Below are 15677 nucleotides of genomic sequence, written 5' to 3'. Positions count from 1 at the left end.
ATTCCACCTCAGCCTTCTAAGTAGCCGGAATTACAGGCATGCGCTACCATGCCCGGCTGATTTTTTGATTTATTGTAGAGATGTGGTCTCTCTGCCCAGGCGGGTCTCGAACCCGCGGGCTCAGGCAATCCACTCACCTCAGCCTCCCAAAGGCGCGGGATTACAGGCTGAGCCACCGAGCCCGGCTATCATTTTTCTTGATCAGATTTTTTTAGTGAGTTTTATTTTTTGAGGTTTGTTATTTTTAATTTTGGGGTTTTCTAGTTTATTTCTTCTTTTAATAATTTTTTGTATTACACTTCTTAAAATCCCCCTTTCCAATAAATGCAAACTGAATGTTCCTTTTTTCCTTATTATTGATAAAAATGCTCTGTGAATTTTCTTTTTAGTGTTGCTTTGAAAAATATTACAGAATTTTGTATGTAGTGTTGTCATTTAATAAACAGTATGCCGCTATCTTCTTTAATTTCTCACTTTAACCAATTATTTAGGAAATAATTGAGCAAGTTTGGAGTGGCACAAATTTGTAAGTCCTATAAAACGTCAATTGTTACTAGTTTTGCTAGATTTTCTTCAGCTTTTTAATAATGCATTGGGTTTTGTGTCACAATAAATTATAATAGTTTGTAAGGATTTTGGGCACTGGAAAGTCTCCAAAGCTCAGAATCTATTGATTAATTCTATTTTACTGTTTGTATCAATACCTTCCTTTGCCAGTTCATCTTAATATAAACTAATAATGGTGAATCAAATTATCTAATTAGTGTATTTTGTCAAATTGTTCTTATTTTTAAATGTTATGTCTTTATGTCAAAAAGGTACCAAAATTCATAAAGTTTCAAAAACATTATCTTCAATGTTGATCATAATTTTTGTTAAATGCTGATTTATCTTGCTGATTTTTGCTGACTAAACCATGCTTTCCCTCCCCCCCCCCCCCCCCCACCTTGGGTTCAGTGATTTTTCTTTTTAATGTGGGGGAATACATGCAGTATTGTTACATGGGTTTATTGCATGATGGTGAGCCTTGAGCTCCTATTGAACCTGGCACCCAAATAATGAACATGGTACCTAGTAGGTAGATTTTCAGTCCTTGCCACCCTCCCTCCCTTTCCTGTTTAGGAGTCCCCAGTGTCTGTTCTCATCTTTATGTCCATGTGTACTCAGTTAAACCATGCTTTTAAGTATCAACATTGATGTCAGTGCCTCTGTTTATAAGGTAAAGTCTTTCTGGGTTGTTTTTTTCAGGCGCATCTGCTGCAGTCCAATTCATATCCCATCAGGAAAACTTTGCTGAGTTAGAAGGAGCAAAGCAATTGGAGTCAGACCTGGGTAGAATCCCAGATTGACCATTCAGTGGTTGTGAGACTCTAAACACTTGATGTAATCTCTCTAAGCCATGGAGGGAAGAGCAATACCTACTACAAGGATTGTTGTGAGGGTTAAATTATATATAACACACATAAATGTCTACATACATACATCTGCTTCTAAGAGCAACACTCTTGAATGTTCTGTCCTTAAAAAATAATTTCAAAAAATGTCATCAGGATGGCTAAATAGTAGAAAGGAGACCTTTACAGGTTATATCAGCTTGCAAACCAGGAAAGGTTGCAAACCAGAGGCATTCTTTTTAAAGAGGGAAGAGGTAGGTTGTGTTGTATGCCTCTATTGTTACACAATAGAGTCATACACGTTCAGTGGCTTTGGGGAAAAGCTAGATATATTTATGAGGGGAGCCAAGTGCATGTGTAATGAGTAAACATTCGTGTAACATATAGCCCATATTCACTTTGGGGTGGGGTTTTAGCATGAAAATGAGGTGCAATTTGACTTTTTATGTCAAAAGATGAACCTGCAACAAGGGTCCCCAACCCCTGGTCCGTGGCTCATTAGGAACTGGGCCACGAAGCGGGAGGTGAGCGACTGGCAAGTGAGCGAAGCTTCATCTGTATTTACAACCGCTTCCCATCATTCACATTACCGCTGTGCTCTGCCTTCTCTCAGATCAGCAGCGACATTAGATTCTCATAGGAGCGTGAGCCCTGTTGCAGCCTGAGGCCCTCACCAGAAGCTGAACAGATGTCAACACCATGTCTTTTGTACAACACGCAAGACTGTGAACCAAATAAACCTCTTTCTCCGGGCTCGGTGGCTCAGCCTGTAATCCCGCGCCTTTGGGAGGCTGAGGTGAGTGAATTGCCTGAGCCCGCGGGTTCGAGACCCGCCTGGGCAGTGAGACCTCATCTCTACAATAAATAAAAAAATCAGCCGGGCGTGGTGGCACATGCCTGTAATTCCGGCTACTCAGAAGGCTGAGGCGGAAGGATCGCGGAGCCCAGCAGGTCGAGGCTGCGGTGGCCGGGAGCGGCCACTGCACTCCAGCCTGGGCGACAGAGTGAGACTCCAACTCAAAAAAAAAAAAAAAAAAAACCTCTTTCTCAGCCTCAGGTATTCCCTCAGAGCACCACTGAACAGACCAAGATGTCCACTTTTGCCATTTCACAAGTTCACAGATCCTTGTGGAGCCCATCTGCGGACCCCAGGGAAGAACCCTGGCTCCAGGGACTGCAGTTCAAGACTCAGATGTGGGAAGAAGTGACACCCCACAAATAACCTGAGGAGAAGCAGCTTCTAGCTCCCACCTTCAGCCATATTCATGTCTTCTCCCTCCAGCCATGTGGGAACCTTCCTATAAAATGGGAGACAGAAATATAGAATTTTGTGCTCCCCCTTGATATTTCCCCAGAAGGTTCATTATGACAGGACAACACACTCACACAACAAAGGGCACCTTGTCTTTGTGAGCCAAGCAGAACCATAAATACATACGAAAAGGATTCTAACTGCAGCCCCACTAAGTGATACCAAGCAGGGTAATCGGCTTTAGGCATCAGAGCCTCAGCAGGAAATGATAGCTTGTCCCATAGTGCTGGAAACAGATGCAAATATGTACCAGATGTGGGTCATCCACCCCACCTCAAACTTTCCCTCCTACCTTCTGGTTTACCATCAAGGGTTGAAGAATTGGCAGTTGAGGGAAACTGCTGGGTGGGGGGCACACCTCATCAACAAGGGTACCCGCATAATGAACATTTGTATACCTAACCCTGAATTGTACCCCAAATCTTCAAAATAAAAAATTTAAAGTTTAAAAAAATGCAAAAAAAAAGAGGTTGAAGAAGGACACAGCTGGCTAATGGCAAAAGTAAATGGCAAGGAAATAAAATGTATCTGAAGCCCACAAAAATAGTTTCTGTAAGAATGAATTTTTATTTGAATAGTTGTGGGAGTCATGAGGTGACAAGGCAATGACATACACACTAGATTTATGAAGGCCAAATTCTTAGTATCTTGAATTTACAAATCAGGTAATGATGAAGTCAAACATAAGGCACATTTGTTCAAAGAGACAGAGGTGGCTTCAGAGAACAAGAACAGCTTGTTCAAGGAGAGGCCAAGATGACTTCCTCCCTGAGGAACGGCTGGCAAGTCAAGAGACACTAAGATGGCTCTAGCCCAGGATTCAACAACCTTTCCAAAGAATTGCACTAAAGCACAGATCCCTTTATCCTAGTGGCTCCAACTACCCAACCCTGGCCACCGAGTAGGGAGGGGCCTGAGAGAAAGTTGACTTTCTCTCAAGCACTGTCCCCATAATAGACAGAGTGGGATGAGAGTCTGGAAGAGGTGGAAGACTGGCCAGTGTAGTGAATGTACAGAGTACTGGGGGGAGAGAGGCGGGAGAGGAACACACTGGTTAATGGGTGACAGAAAAGGCTTACATTTCTGACAGAGACAGGAGTGAACACAGACCTGAAGTGTGATGGAAGGTATTCTAAAACACTCTTCCAAGAAGTGCCTCCTCATCCTACCATTCTAGACCCAAATACAGTCATGTGCCACATACTGAAGTTTCAATCAACAAAGGAGCGCATATATGACAGTGGTCCCATAAGATTATTAATACCATGTTTTAATGTATCGTTTCTATGTTTGAATATGTTTAGATACACAAACACTTACCATTGTGTTAGAATTGCTTGCAATATTCAGTATAGTAACATGCTATACAGGTTTGTAGCCTAGGATCAGTAAGCTGTACCATATAGCCTAGGTGTATAGTAGGTTATACCACCTAGATTGTGTAAGTACACTCTATAATGTTCACACAATGACGAAATCACCTAACAATGCATTTCTCAGAACTTATGCCCAACATTAAGTGATGCATGATTGCTCTTTGTTCAGAACCACAGCAGCAAGAGAAGACTTGAGCTTCCCTTAACTCTGTTCTTTCATGGAAGCTTCTGAAGTAGCCACTCCCCTCTAAGGACCTGAAAGTCCTTTCCATGTCAATAATTCACATCAGAAACTTGGACCCTTCATCTTTCATTCCACATTTAGCATACAATTATCTGATTTTTTTTCCCCTGAGGAAAAAATTCTAGAAGGAATATGTACACTTCTAGGACTTTGGATACATATTGCCATTTGTCAAATCAAAATGAGTGCCTCAATTTGCACATGAACAAAAATGCCCACTTCCATAGTGTCTTCACAATCTTTGCCATTCAGTAGTTAGGAGACAACATTTGTCTCAACTGGTATTTTTTAAAAATGAATAGTGAATCTGAGTATTTTTCTTTTTGTGTATGTGCAAGTTGCTGTCATTTGTCACATTTTTAACAAAATGTTTTTTTCTTATTGATCTGTATGGCATCTTTAAATATGACAGTTGCTAATATTTTACCAGCTTGTCATATGTTAACTTCATTTAGTGATCTTTTGGCCACACAGAAGTTACTGGATTTTAATCTTTTTCTTTATTGTTTCTGCCTTTGTTACCATGGTTAGGAAAGCCTTTCCTATGCCAAGATTATAAAAATATTAATCCACATGTTCTTCTGGGTCTTTTGTGGATTTGTGTTTTATATTTTACATTTAATCCATCTGGAGGTTTTCTTGGCATAGCAGTTAGGCAAACTCCCCTAAAAATGTCTTTCTCTCCCAAATGTCTAGTCTTTTGTCATAACACCATTTATTGAATTATCTGTCCTTCCCTAACGTTTTGAAATGCCTGAGAAGAGGAGGAATAGTTATTTGGCAATTTTTCAAATCTACACTGCTGACAAAGACTTCCCTTTCGCCCTCACTCCACACCCTCCCTGCTGCTAAGTACATGCCTTAAGATACAGGTAGCGGTTGAGGACTGAGCCCCATTTAGGATATGGGCAAAACCTCATATCAGTCTAGAGAGAGTTGGGTCTCATCTGGGTCTCATTAACCTAACCCTAACAGCTTCCTCCCCCAATATCTGCCATTCAATACGTTCATTTTCCTGAGAGCGCTTAAGGGAATTTATTCAGATTTATGTGACAAATATGACTGTAGTCCTCCTTCACAGTCACCCTTCCCTACCAAAGCTCTGTCATCTACTTTCATGGCAGGATCCGATACTTTTCCTAATAGCTACAGATGTCCCTGACCTCAACAGAAACTAAGTGTCTTGGATCAACTTGGACTCTTGGCCTCTTGGCCTCTGCCGTGTGCCACCCAAGCTTTGAAAAATAAAAGTGTCTGTGGTCATTTTAAAAGTAAAAAAAAGAGAGAGGTGACTGTGCCCTGCCCCCCGGTACCCTCTATCCCTTTTTCCCTCTGACTCAGAATGAGTGACAGGAAGAGGCACCCTGGGGAGCTCTGCAGTGGTGCTAAGGGGACATGCAGGAGTGGCAAGCCAACTTTAGGACAGTTTGCACCTCACACTCTTGCTTGGACTTGGCTATGCAATTGTTGCTGAACCCAATTTGAGGAAGGCGGTGCATTCCACTAGACTGTCAGCTCCCTCCTTAGGAACAGGGAGCGTGTCTTCCTTACATTTGTGTCCCCAGGGTCAGCAGTCACCTGACACTTAAAATGGGCTCAACAGATAAATGTTGGATGAGATTATGAAACAATGTGTTATTAATAATATTAATTAATTTAGAAAACTACTTATTAACTACATGACGCTTTTACATATTGAGTGAAATTAAATTGTTTTGTTTTTTAACAAATGTGTGACTTTTGGGTAGCGAACAAGGACATGGGAAGAGGAAACATTCCTTATGAAGTCCTTCATTCAACAGGACAGATAAGTCTGAGAGGCAGTTTTGGAAGCAGGGATCGATCGGGAGAGATGTAACATTAGGCAGCAGAGCTTGAATGAGGCCAGGATCCTATTAAAAGCCTCCTGTTTAAACGAGGCTTAACACAATTTAGAGAGCCTTTATCTCGTGGATCTTCAAAAGCAACTATGGCCCCCTTCCATTATCACACAACAGGGCCAAGGACTTGAATGCTTGTGTTCTTGTCATTCTTCACAAAAGCCCCATCAAAGAGTGTTCTTGTCCCATGTCCTGAGTGATTTTCTGGACTTAAAATTTCTCACTTCTTCAATCACATCTTCAATCAAGAAGAAAAAGTTAATTTGTTACTCTAGGAAATACTGTTTGCTCTCCGTACTCCATAGAGCTCATGTAGAGGATTTTTTTTCTGCATTCAGTCACGTACTTTGCTCTGAAGTTGTAAGACAGGGGTTCTCCTAGCCTTGACCCAGGGTCCTGCTAAGGTGCTTTCACCAGGTTCCTGTCTCTGCCTATCACCTGGGTTCCCCACCAGGCAAGAAGCCTGTCCAGAGTCTGGCAGCTAGTCAGTGGTGGAGCCTACAAGCAAATTCAAGATAATTCTGAAACCCAGTGTCTCATCCCTTATTTCTGGTGAGAATTCTTATTAAATGGATCAGACAGGGGTTCCAAATTTTCTGTTCCCACAGTCTCTGTTTGAAATATTTGTTCCCTGATTCACAGCCCTGATTACCCAACACTTAGTCTTTGCTCATGCAGTACGTAGCTCAACACAGGAACTCTAAGCACCCAAGGTTTTATCATGAGATTTCTCCCCAAGTCGTTTCCTCCGCGACGCCCTGCAAAAACCCTGGATTCCCAATTTCCAGGGTCAGCGACTACACGATGCTGTCATTCCAAGTATTGCTCATCTGAGAGACTGTCTCAGTCTCAGCTCTACGTCCGCTTACAAGTCAGCGCTGTGAGGCCCCGGGCTCCCGGTCCAAGCAGGGTTACCTGAAGCCCCATCGCACGCCGGGACCCCCGGGACCCGAGCACAGGGCGCGCCGCCAAACTACATTTCCCACAGTGCTCCGGGAGGTCGGGGCTGCCGGCGCCTGGAACCCGGCGGGCGGTTTCGCGCGGAGGCTCCTGGGAGTTGTAGTCCGATCCCTTGGCGCCGGCGCTGGGGCGAGCTAGGCGCCGGCCTTTGTCTGTCTGCGGGCGCGCGCCGCTGCGGTGAGTGAGGCCGACCGCCGGGTCGGTGCGCCAGGGCGAGGCGGGGCTGAGCTGTCGGGCCACCGCCCCCGGGCTCTCCGTGCGGCCGCCTTGTGCCTGCGGCCCGGTGACAATGGCCCCGAGGAAGGCCGGCCGCGAGAGGAGAGGTCGGCGGCCCGCAGAGAAGGGTCCACTGAACGGGAGAGCGGCGTGCTGAGGTCCAGGACGCAGGGCGGGCTCCAGGGCCTGAGGCGGGAGGAAAGGGTCTGCGGAGAGAAGCCGGGCCCCTCGGACAGTCGCGCCCGCAGGGCGTGGGCGAAGGCCCTGCACCCGGGACGTGGGAGGGGGAGGCCACAGGCAGGTGCGCCCCCGGGGGCCGCCGTGAGGGTTTCAGGAGAGGGACAGGAAGACAGCGCAAGCTCTCCAGGAGGGAGACAAGAGACAGACCCCTCCAGGTGGAGAATGGGAGAAAGGAAAAACTGCAGTCGACTATGTCCCCACATATTACCCCTACCCAGAAGCTCTTAATCCTGAAACTATCCCCCAAGAGGTTCGTTACCAAAACGACAAAGTTTACCCCTCTTCTAGTCCTCTCCTGAGGACTTTCGATTTTAGGCCTTAAATCTGTAGGTCAGATCAGAGACCCTTCACATTTGGTTCTTTTATTCTCCCAGGAGCTACTTTATAAGACAGTGTGTTAATATATTTAGTAAATGAGTTGGCTGTGTGGTTACTTGCACAAGGTCATATACTGGGGGAGTGGTGACAAGAATCCAAGTTTCTTGGGGCCTAATTCTGACCTTTTCCAAAGGATTATCATAGTCTTTCTGAAAGAAAAAGCATTGTATTCCATTATAATGCCACTTTCCCCAAAATCTTCAGGAAATTGATTTCTCAGACCTGTGATCTAGGGAGAAATATATGACATTTTCCCCTTATTCATCAAGCAGATTCCTGAGACTCCACTGAGTTGTTACTTGTTGAAGAGCTGTAAATTCTACCCACTTGTTCTGACTCTACTGTGTTTTCTGGAATCCAGCAACAGGTGCCATGTAGTCTTCCACTGACTCAGTGCATGCAGTTGTTGAGCAGGAATACCTTGAACTTCCAAGGGATGTGCTGGCACTCTTTTGTAGTTTGTGTTCCAAGTTGGGAGCAAGTCCTTTTTTTAAAAAAAGTTTAAAACACCTCTCCTGGTCATCATAACATGTAGCAGAATGTGCAATTATCAAGAGGAACCAGCTGCTTATATTAACAAAGAATTGTTTTCATAAAATCAGGAGGCTAGGACAACCCCCTTGGGTCCTCTCCCACTGTAGGAGCTTTTCTGTCCTCTCAATAAATCCTGCTTTAAAAAAAATCAGGAGGCTAACATTTTGATAGGACATACTAGAAACAACTAAGATTATGCAGTGAATCACTGAATTTATTTATTTATTTTAGTGTAATACTTCAGTAATTAGGGTCTTGAAGAAGGAATTTTTTAAAAACAAAGTAGAAATGATAATGTGGAGCACATACAAGAGGATTCCTAGGACCTGGAAAAGCCGTACGATCTGGTCAAATTCTGTTTCATTTTATAAGAATTCTCACCAGCTCTTTAGTAATGAGGAACTAGAGAACCATCTGGTGTAAGGGTCCAAAAAGTCCTGGATTTGAACCTTTGCTCCTCCTTCACTCCTTACTGGCTGTGGGACTTTGGGCAGGTTATTTTAACCTAATTGGAATACCTTAGGCTTGGTTTTGAAGTTCAGAGTAGGTCTTCCTTTTCTAAAAACTGACAAACGTTTGCACACCTTCAGAACTGATGTTCTTATATTTCAGGAGTAGGAGAGGGGTGGGTCTTGGTCTGGAGCCACCTAAGAATAGTTAAAAGGTAACATGAAATCCCTGGATATGTCCTTATAGCCTATGAGAAACTGGAGAGGACAAGCGGAATATTTACAATATGGAACCAATTAGGAAATCTAAAATGTTGGTTTTTTAGACTCTGAATTCCTCTAGAGACTGAAGAATAAAATATCAGGTAGTTAGGTGGGGAACAGAAACTTAAGATCCTAATCATATGCCAAGACCAAAATCCAAATGAGTGACCATTCACTTGGGATTGGCAGGAAGAGATGTGTGTTTATGTGTTCTCTGCTTTCCAACCTCCTGTTTCCTCATGGACTTATTTGTGTGTGGTCCTGTTATCTTTGGGCCCATTTTTCAGTGACATTTTAGGTGACTGGCACTACATCAGGCAATTTAAGTTTCTTGCATTCACTTGTACCCCAAACTGGAGCTCCTGTTGACATTATCCTTCTTACTTATAAGTTCTCCCACCCTATTTGTTTTTGTTTGTTTTTCCCCTCAGGTGCTCAGGAACAGCCCATGGAAGAATCATCTGAAGAGGTGGTGACTGAAGTCATAAAACAGGAGTGGACATGTTTGGATTTCCAACAGCTACCCTGCTGGACTGTCATGGAAGATATGCCCAGAATGTAGCATTCTTCAGTGAGTGAGTTGGTTGATAGCTGAGATGCCCTCAGCTCATAGATATCCAGTGTTCCTATCCTCAGCACTGGTCAGCAGTCTGAGGAACCAGAGGGCCTTCCTTTGGTGGAGCTCACTGTTCCTGGGGATTATAGAAAATTCCAGCAAGCTGGAGTTAGAAATAATAGTATAAATAATCTTGATATGGAAGTACTCTTGAGGTAGTCTCTGAGAATTAATAAGCAGCCTAAATGTCAGCACTATAAAGATAAGGCAAGGGAACAAGGAGAAATTGCCCTAGGATGACAACAAGAAAACTGTCAGCAGTGATGAATGGACCCCTATTTAAAGTGTATTGGGAGACTCAGATACAGGGCAATATTAGAAAAAAAAATGTCAGTATCTACATAGGAAGAATACGAGAATAACTTCCCAACCAAAATGGATTTTAGTACCACCATAGTTTAGTAGACTGAAAATAGCATGGATTTTTAAAGGGAGAAATTCCTTGAATCAGATTCTATAATTGCCCTGGCTGGATCTGCAATATCAGACAAGTTGCTTAACTTCCTTAAGCTCCAAGCTCTTCATCTATGCAGTAGGACAATAAACTCTATCTTGTAGGGTTGCAGGGATTAGTGATGACAGATGTAAAGTAACAAGGATTTTGCTACTTATTTCCTGAGGTCATTGAGCCTACTCTACTGTCAAGAGAGCAAACTGGACAGAAGTAGATTTCTTATTAAGCTAATGCAACTTCACCACCTCTCACTTGCATTGGTCTCTTCAAGGCCCTATGCTTAATTGTATAGGTTCCCTGCATGACCTGGACCCATACCTTTTTTAGAATCAGAAAAAACTTGGGTATGGGTTTTTTTTGGGGGGGGGTCTCACTCTATCACCCAGGCTAGAGTGCAGTGGCACTTCCTGGCTTCAGGTGATCCTTCCTTTTCAGCCTTCCAAGTAACTGGGACTAAAGATGCATGCCACCACACCCGGTTAATTTATTTTTTGTAGATACAAGGTCTTACTATGTTGCCTGGACTGGTGTCAAACACCTAGGCTCAAACAGTCCTCCCACCTCAGCCTCCCAAAGTGCTGGGATTATAGATGTGAACCACCACACCCAGCTGGGTATCAGGCTTCATATGATCTTGTACAGTTTTCTTAATTTTCTGAGCCTGTTTTCTTACCTGTAAAATACAGTTATTTCTACTTCACAAAGTTATTTGGGAGTCTAAATTAAACTTAGAGGTAGTACAGTGCTGTGAAGCATGCCTGTGTTTGAACCCCAACTCTAACTTACCTAGCTGAGTGACCTTTGACAGCCTCCTTATGATCTCACTATCAGTATCAATCTCATGGAAATGTTTTTACATTACATTGCCTATGCGGCAAAGTTCATAGTATAATGCCTGGCACATAATAAGCACCCAAAGTACTATGGTTTTTTTTTAATCCTATTCTTCACACCCAGCATATTGGTGCATCTTACCTGACTTCTCTCTCATTTTACTAGATGTGATGACTGAAGCCCACCACAAGTATGACAATTCTGAGGCCACAGGATCCTCCAGCTGGGATTTTCAGAATTCTTTCAGAAGAGAGAAGCTGGAACAAAAATCCCCAGATTCTAAGACACTACAGGAAGATTCACCTGGAGTAAGGCAGAGAGTCTATGAGTGCCAGGAGTGTGGAAAATCCTTCCGGCAAAAAGGTAGTCTAACATTACATGAGAGAATTCATACTGGTCAAAAGCCTTTTGAGTGTACCCACTGTGGAAAAAGCTTCAGGGCCAAAGGTAATCTTGTTACACATCAGCGGATACACACAGGAGAGAAGCCCTATCAATGCAAGGAGTGTGGGAAAAGCTTCAGTCAGCGAGGTAGTCTGGCTGTCCATGAGAGACTCCACACTGGACAGAAACCCTACGAGTGTGCTATTTGTCAGAGAAGCTTCAGGAATCAAAGTAACCTTGCTGTTCACAGAAGAGTTCACAGTGGTGAGAAGCCCTATAGATGTGATCAATGTGGAAAAGCCTTCAGTCAGAAAGGAAGCTTAATTGTTCACATCAGAGTTCACACGGGCCTGAAGCCTTATGCCTGTACCCAGTGCAGGAAGAGTTTCCACACTAGAGGAAATTGTATTCTGCATGGCAAAATCCACACAGGAGAGACGCCCTATCTTTGCGGCCAATGTGGAAAAAGCTTCACTCAGAGAGGGAGTCTGGCTGTACACCAGCGAAGCTGCTCACAAAGGCTCACCCTTTGACCACTTTCTTCAAAAAGTTCTCTTTATGAATCAAAAGTACAGAATCTTCTGAGACCAAGCAACCTATCCAATTCTGTGGAATGAATGAAGAATCTTTCAGAAAGACCACCATTGGGTAGGGCAAACTGACTTTTTTTCCTCCCAAATGAGTATGAAAAATAAATGTCTTGTTTATTATCATTATCACATGTTTCATCATTTCTATTTATTTATATCTGACTTCCAAGATACTCTCATTAATCTAATGCCACACTAAAGATTGTTCTGTGTGTAGTACATACAGATTTTTAAATTTGTGATTGACACCATCAGTTTTTTTTTTTTTTTTTTTGAATTGGGGTTTCACTGTGTCACCGAGGCTGGAGTACAGTGGCACAATCAAGGCTCACAACAGCCTCAACTTCCTGGGCTCAGGCAGTCCTTCAACCTCAGCCTCCCAAGTAGCTAGGACTACTGGCTAATTTTTTTATATTTTGTAGAGCCCTGCCTTAGCCTCTCTAATTGCTGAGATTACAGGAGTGAGCCACTGTGCCCAGCAGCTTTTTTTTTTTTAAATCCGGCCCTTATTAATCCCACATTTCTTTTATTCCCTACATAATCAAATTAATCTTGCTTTGTATTCAAGATGGCAGAATCCATGGGACAAATCTAATTAACAATCTTGTTAATAAATATTTTATTTCCTAGATAATACTCCCAATAACCTATTCTAACAAACTACTCATGTTCATAGCAAAGGGCCTAGCCTTTTCTTACAAAAGAAGATTCTTTTCCAAGCCTGCAAATGTTTGGAGTTTGTTCATTGAGCTGTACTTCAGTCTTCCATGCTAATTAGGATATAGCCAAAGAACAGATGACTGCAAATTTTTAAGAATAGTGAGCCTATATCATGCCCTCTATTAATGGGACTTCTACTTCCTGACAGACACAATAACCTTCACTCCTTATTTGGCAACAGGAGCAGTATCCTAGAGTTGAAGTCACCTAAAAAGGACGTTTCCTTACTACTGATCTCAAATTGTAGTTTGCAGTCAATAATGAAATTCCACTCTCCAGCAATACACTATGCTCTTCCTCCTACACACACAGAAAAAATAAATAAATTTGGAAAGACAGCCCACTCCATACTTATGTGGCAGGGGAAATACCATGATCACGAAGTTGGTTTTCCCAGGGTGAGGCTTATTTATTGTACTCTGGAAGTGCTGACCCCTGCAATTGCCCCAAATGTGGGAAACGCGACTGCAACTTGTAGTGGTAAGAGACTGTATGCTCTCTCCTGGCGAAATTATTTTTAAATGTTAAAAAATAAAAATAACCCATTAATTTTTTTAAGCTATAGAAAATGAGATTTGAAAAAGGTTGGCACAAAGAAATTGGTTTTGAGGGGAAATTTCCATTTTTAAAAATCTTAGCCATCTCTAATTTTTCATGCTAAAATTGAAATGATGAATTGTTTAGATTGTGGTTTTCTTGATAAGACGACAGCCTAAGAGGGAAAAAAAATTTCCCTGAGTTATGGAAAGGAGTGTGGGGAGAAAGATACCATTCCATTCTTTCTAGTAGATCTTATAAACTTGAGCATCCTTAATCCCCAAAAGCTTATGATAACAAAGATATATCATCTAGAAAAGTAAATTTATTTAAGCATTGAAACAGTTTGAAACACTTTGGATATTAATGATAAGGAAATATTACTCCCAAAGATACAATAACAACTGAAGATGTATACAAGAATGTTCAAACCATCCTCATTCTTGTATACATCTTCAATTGTTATTGTATCTTGTTATTGTATCTAATTGTTATTGTATATTGTTATTGTATCTAATATCCAATAATAAGGAAATATTACTTCCAAAGATACAATAACAATTGAAGATGTATACAAGAATGTTCAAACCATTCTCATTCTTAAGACCCACTCTGAAAATAAACATCCAATAACAAGTGAGGGATAAAAAAATTGTGGTATACTCATACAATAAAATTCAACTCAGCAATAAAGAACAAACTGATACATGTAACAATGGATGAATCTGAAAGCCTTGAGTGAAAGAAGCCAAATACACAGAGACACACAAATAGAGAGTATAATTCCATTTATGTACCTCACAGAACAAAAAACTATGTGTGAGGATTGACTTGAATGGGACACAAGGGAATTTTATAGAGTGAAAAATGTTTAATACCTTACATAAGGTGGTAAATGCATGGGTCTAAACAATTATCAAAATTCATTGAATTCAACAATTAAGAGCTGTGCATTTTATTATATGTAAAATATACCCAAATAACCAAGAACCAGTATAAGAATATCACCCACAAGTTCTTTGGCACTCATCCTATGAAGAGATGTGGTCTATGTCATTCTCCTTGATTCAAAACAGGCTAGAGCACAACAGAAGGATGCTACACCAAAGACAGTTCTAAAAAGTCCTTAGAAGACCTGACAGAGAAGGAAAGGTTCTCCAGTCCCCACATTGGGAGCCAAGCCCTTTTTAACTAATTAATTAATTAAAATATCTGAAACGTTTCTGCCTGATTCTCATGGGACATTTGCTTTAGGGGAAACCAGCCACAATGTAAAATGTCCAATTATCCTGAAAACACTATAATAGACAAGCCGTATATGAGTGCTCCAGGTGACAGGTTCAGCTGAGCTCCCAACCAAAAGCCAGCATAAACTCCCAGCCATGTCAGTGAGTCCAGGTTCAGCCCAGTAGAAACTTAAGATGACTGTAGCCCCAGCCTGACATCTGGCCAAAACTACATGAGAGATCCCAAAGTGAGACTGCCTTACTTAATTCCTATCACACAAAATCATGAGAAAAATGAAACATTATGGTTGTATATCACTGAATTTTCAGGTCATTTGTTATGTGGCAATAATAGAACAAAGTATAAGCTATTGTAAAAAAAGAAAAGTTCTGGGGAAGCAACTTGATATTATCTGGTTAAATCAAAACAGGAAATTATCATTTAGGATTCACCAGAAAGCTTAAAGTTTCAAAATAAACATTCTCTTTGACAAAATAAGAGGCACGGTATAGATTAGTTAACCCAGATCCAATCCAAGCTATAAAATGAAGTAGACACTGGATTCCAGCAGTCTCGCACTATAAGGAATGTATTTTAAAATATGCATATGTATATTTATAATTTTAGAATCCCAGAAATATATATCTATAAAATCTCAGTATCATAGTTTGCAAAAAGGAATTAATAAATAAGGAGTAAATAAGCCAGAAAATATATAACTGACCACTGGTGATTAAGTTAACCTTCAATCCCTCATTCCTCCCTGGAGGTTGAAGAATTCCGGGCACTGGAAGTCCCAACTTTCTAATCCTGCCTTGGTCTTTATGGTGACCAGCCCCATCCTGAACCTCTCTAGGGATCCCTGGCATCAGTCATCTCACTAGCACAAAAAAGACACTCTTGTCAAGAGAGTCCAAGGGTTTTAGGAGCTGTATGTCAGGAAATGGAGGCAAAGACCAAATATATATATTTCACAATATCATAGGTCCCAAATATATAAAGCAAAAATTGAGAGAACACAGGAAATGCAGATACCACCTAAATAATAGTTGGAGATGTTGACACTCC

At 41.7% G+C, this 15677-nt stretch overlaps 1 protein-coding gene across 5 annotated transcripts; it reads left to right on the top strand.

Moving 5' to 3' along the window:
- The first annotated feature begins 7249 nt into the window (after positions 1 to 7249).
- ZNF32 (zinc finger protein 32) lies at positions 7250 to 12254 on the top strand. Of its 5 annotated transcripts, none has more exons than XM_021716675.1 (3): positions 7250 to 7343; positions 9679 to 9822; positions 11317 to 12252. In XM_021716675.1, exon 3 carries the CDS (start codon positions 11322 to 11324, stop codon positions 12066 to 12068), a length of 747 nt encoding a protein of 248 aa, XP_021572350.1. In that variant the 5' UTR covers positions 7250 to 7343; positions 9679 to 9822; positions 11317 to 11321; the 3' UTR covers positions 12069 to 12252. The 5 variants fall into 5 exon arrangements, with proteins under 5 accessions (XP_021572350.1, XP_008064450.1, XP_021572352.1 ...); XM_008066259.2 differs by having other exon boundaries at positions 7258 to 7343; positions 9679 to 9818; positions 11317 to 12254; XM_021716677.1 differs by having other exon boundaries at positions 7281 to 7343; positions 9679 to 9826; positions 11317 to 12251.
- Positions 12255 to 15677: the final 3423 nt, after the last annotated feature.

The sequence above is a fragment of the Carlito syrichta genome, unplaced genomic scaffold (genome assembly GCF_000164805.1).
Source record: "Carlito syrichta isolate Samal-C Ts95f unplaced genomic scaffold, Tarsius_syrichta-2.0.1 Scaffold308870, whole genome shotgun sequence".
Taxonomy (NCBI): domain Eukaryota; kingdom Metazoa; phylum Chordata; class Mammalia; order Primates; family Tarsiidae; genus Carlito; species Carlito syrichta.
Note: the sequence above shows the minus strand (reverse complement) of the source record. Positions and strands in the feature narration are given on the sequence as shown.

Excerpts from the sequence above, each read along its gene's own strand:
- ZNF32 (XM_008066259.2), top strand. The coding sequence starts at position 9,749 with ATGTTTGGATTTCCAACAGCTACCCTGCTGGACTGTCATGGAAGATAT. Across the intron at positions 9,819-11,316 it reads CCAGAATGTAGCATTCTTCA|ATGTGATGACTGAAGCCCAC; the intron begins GTGAGTGAGTTG and ends TCATTTTACTAG.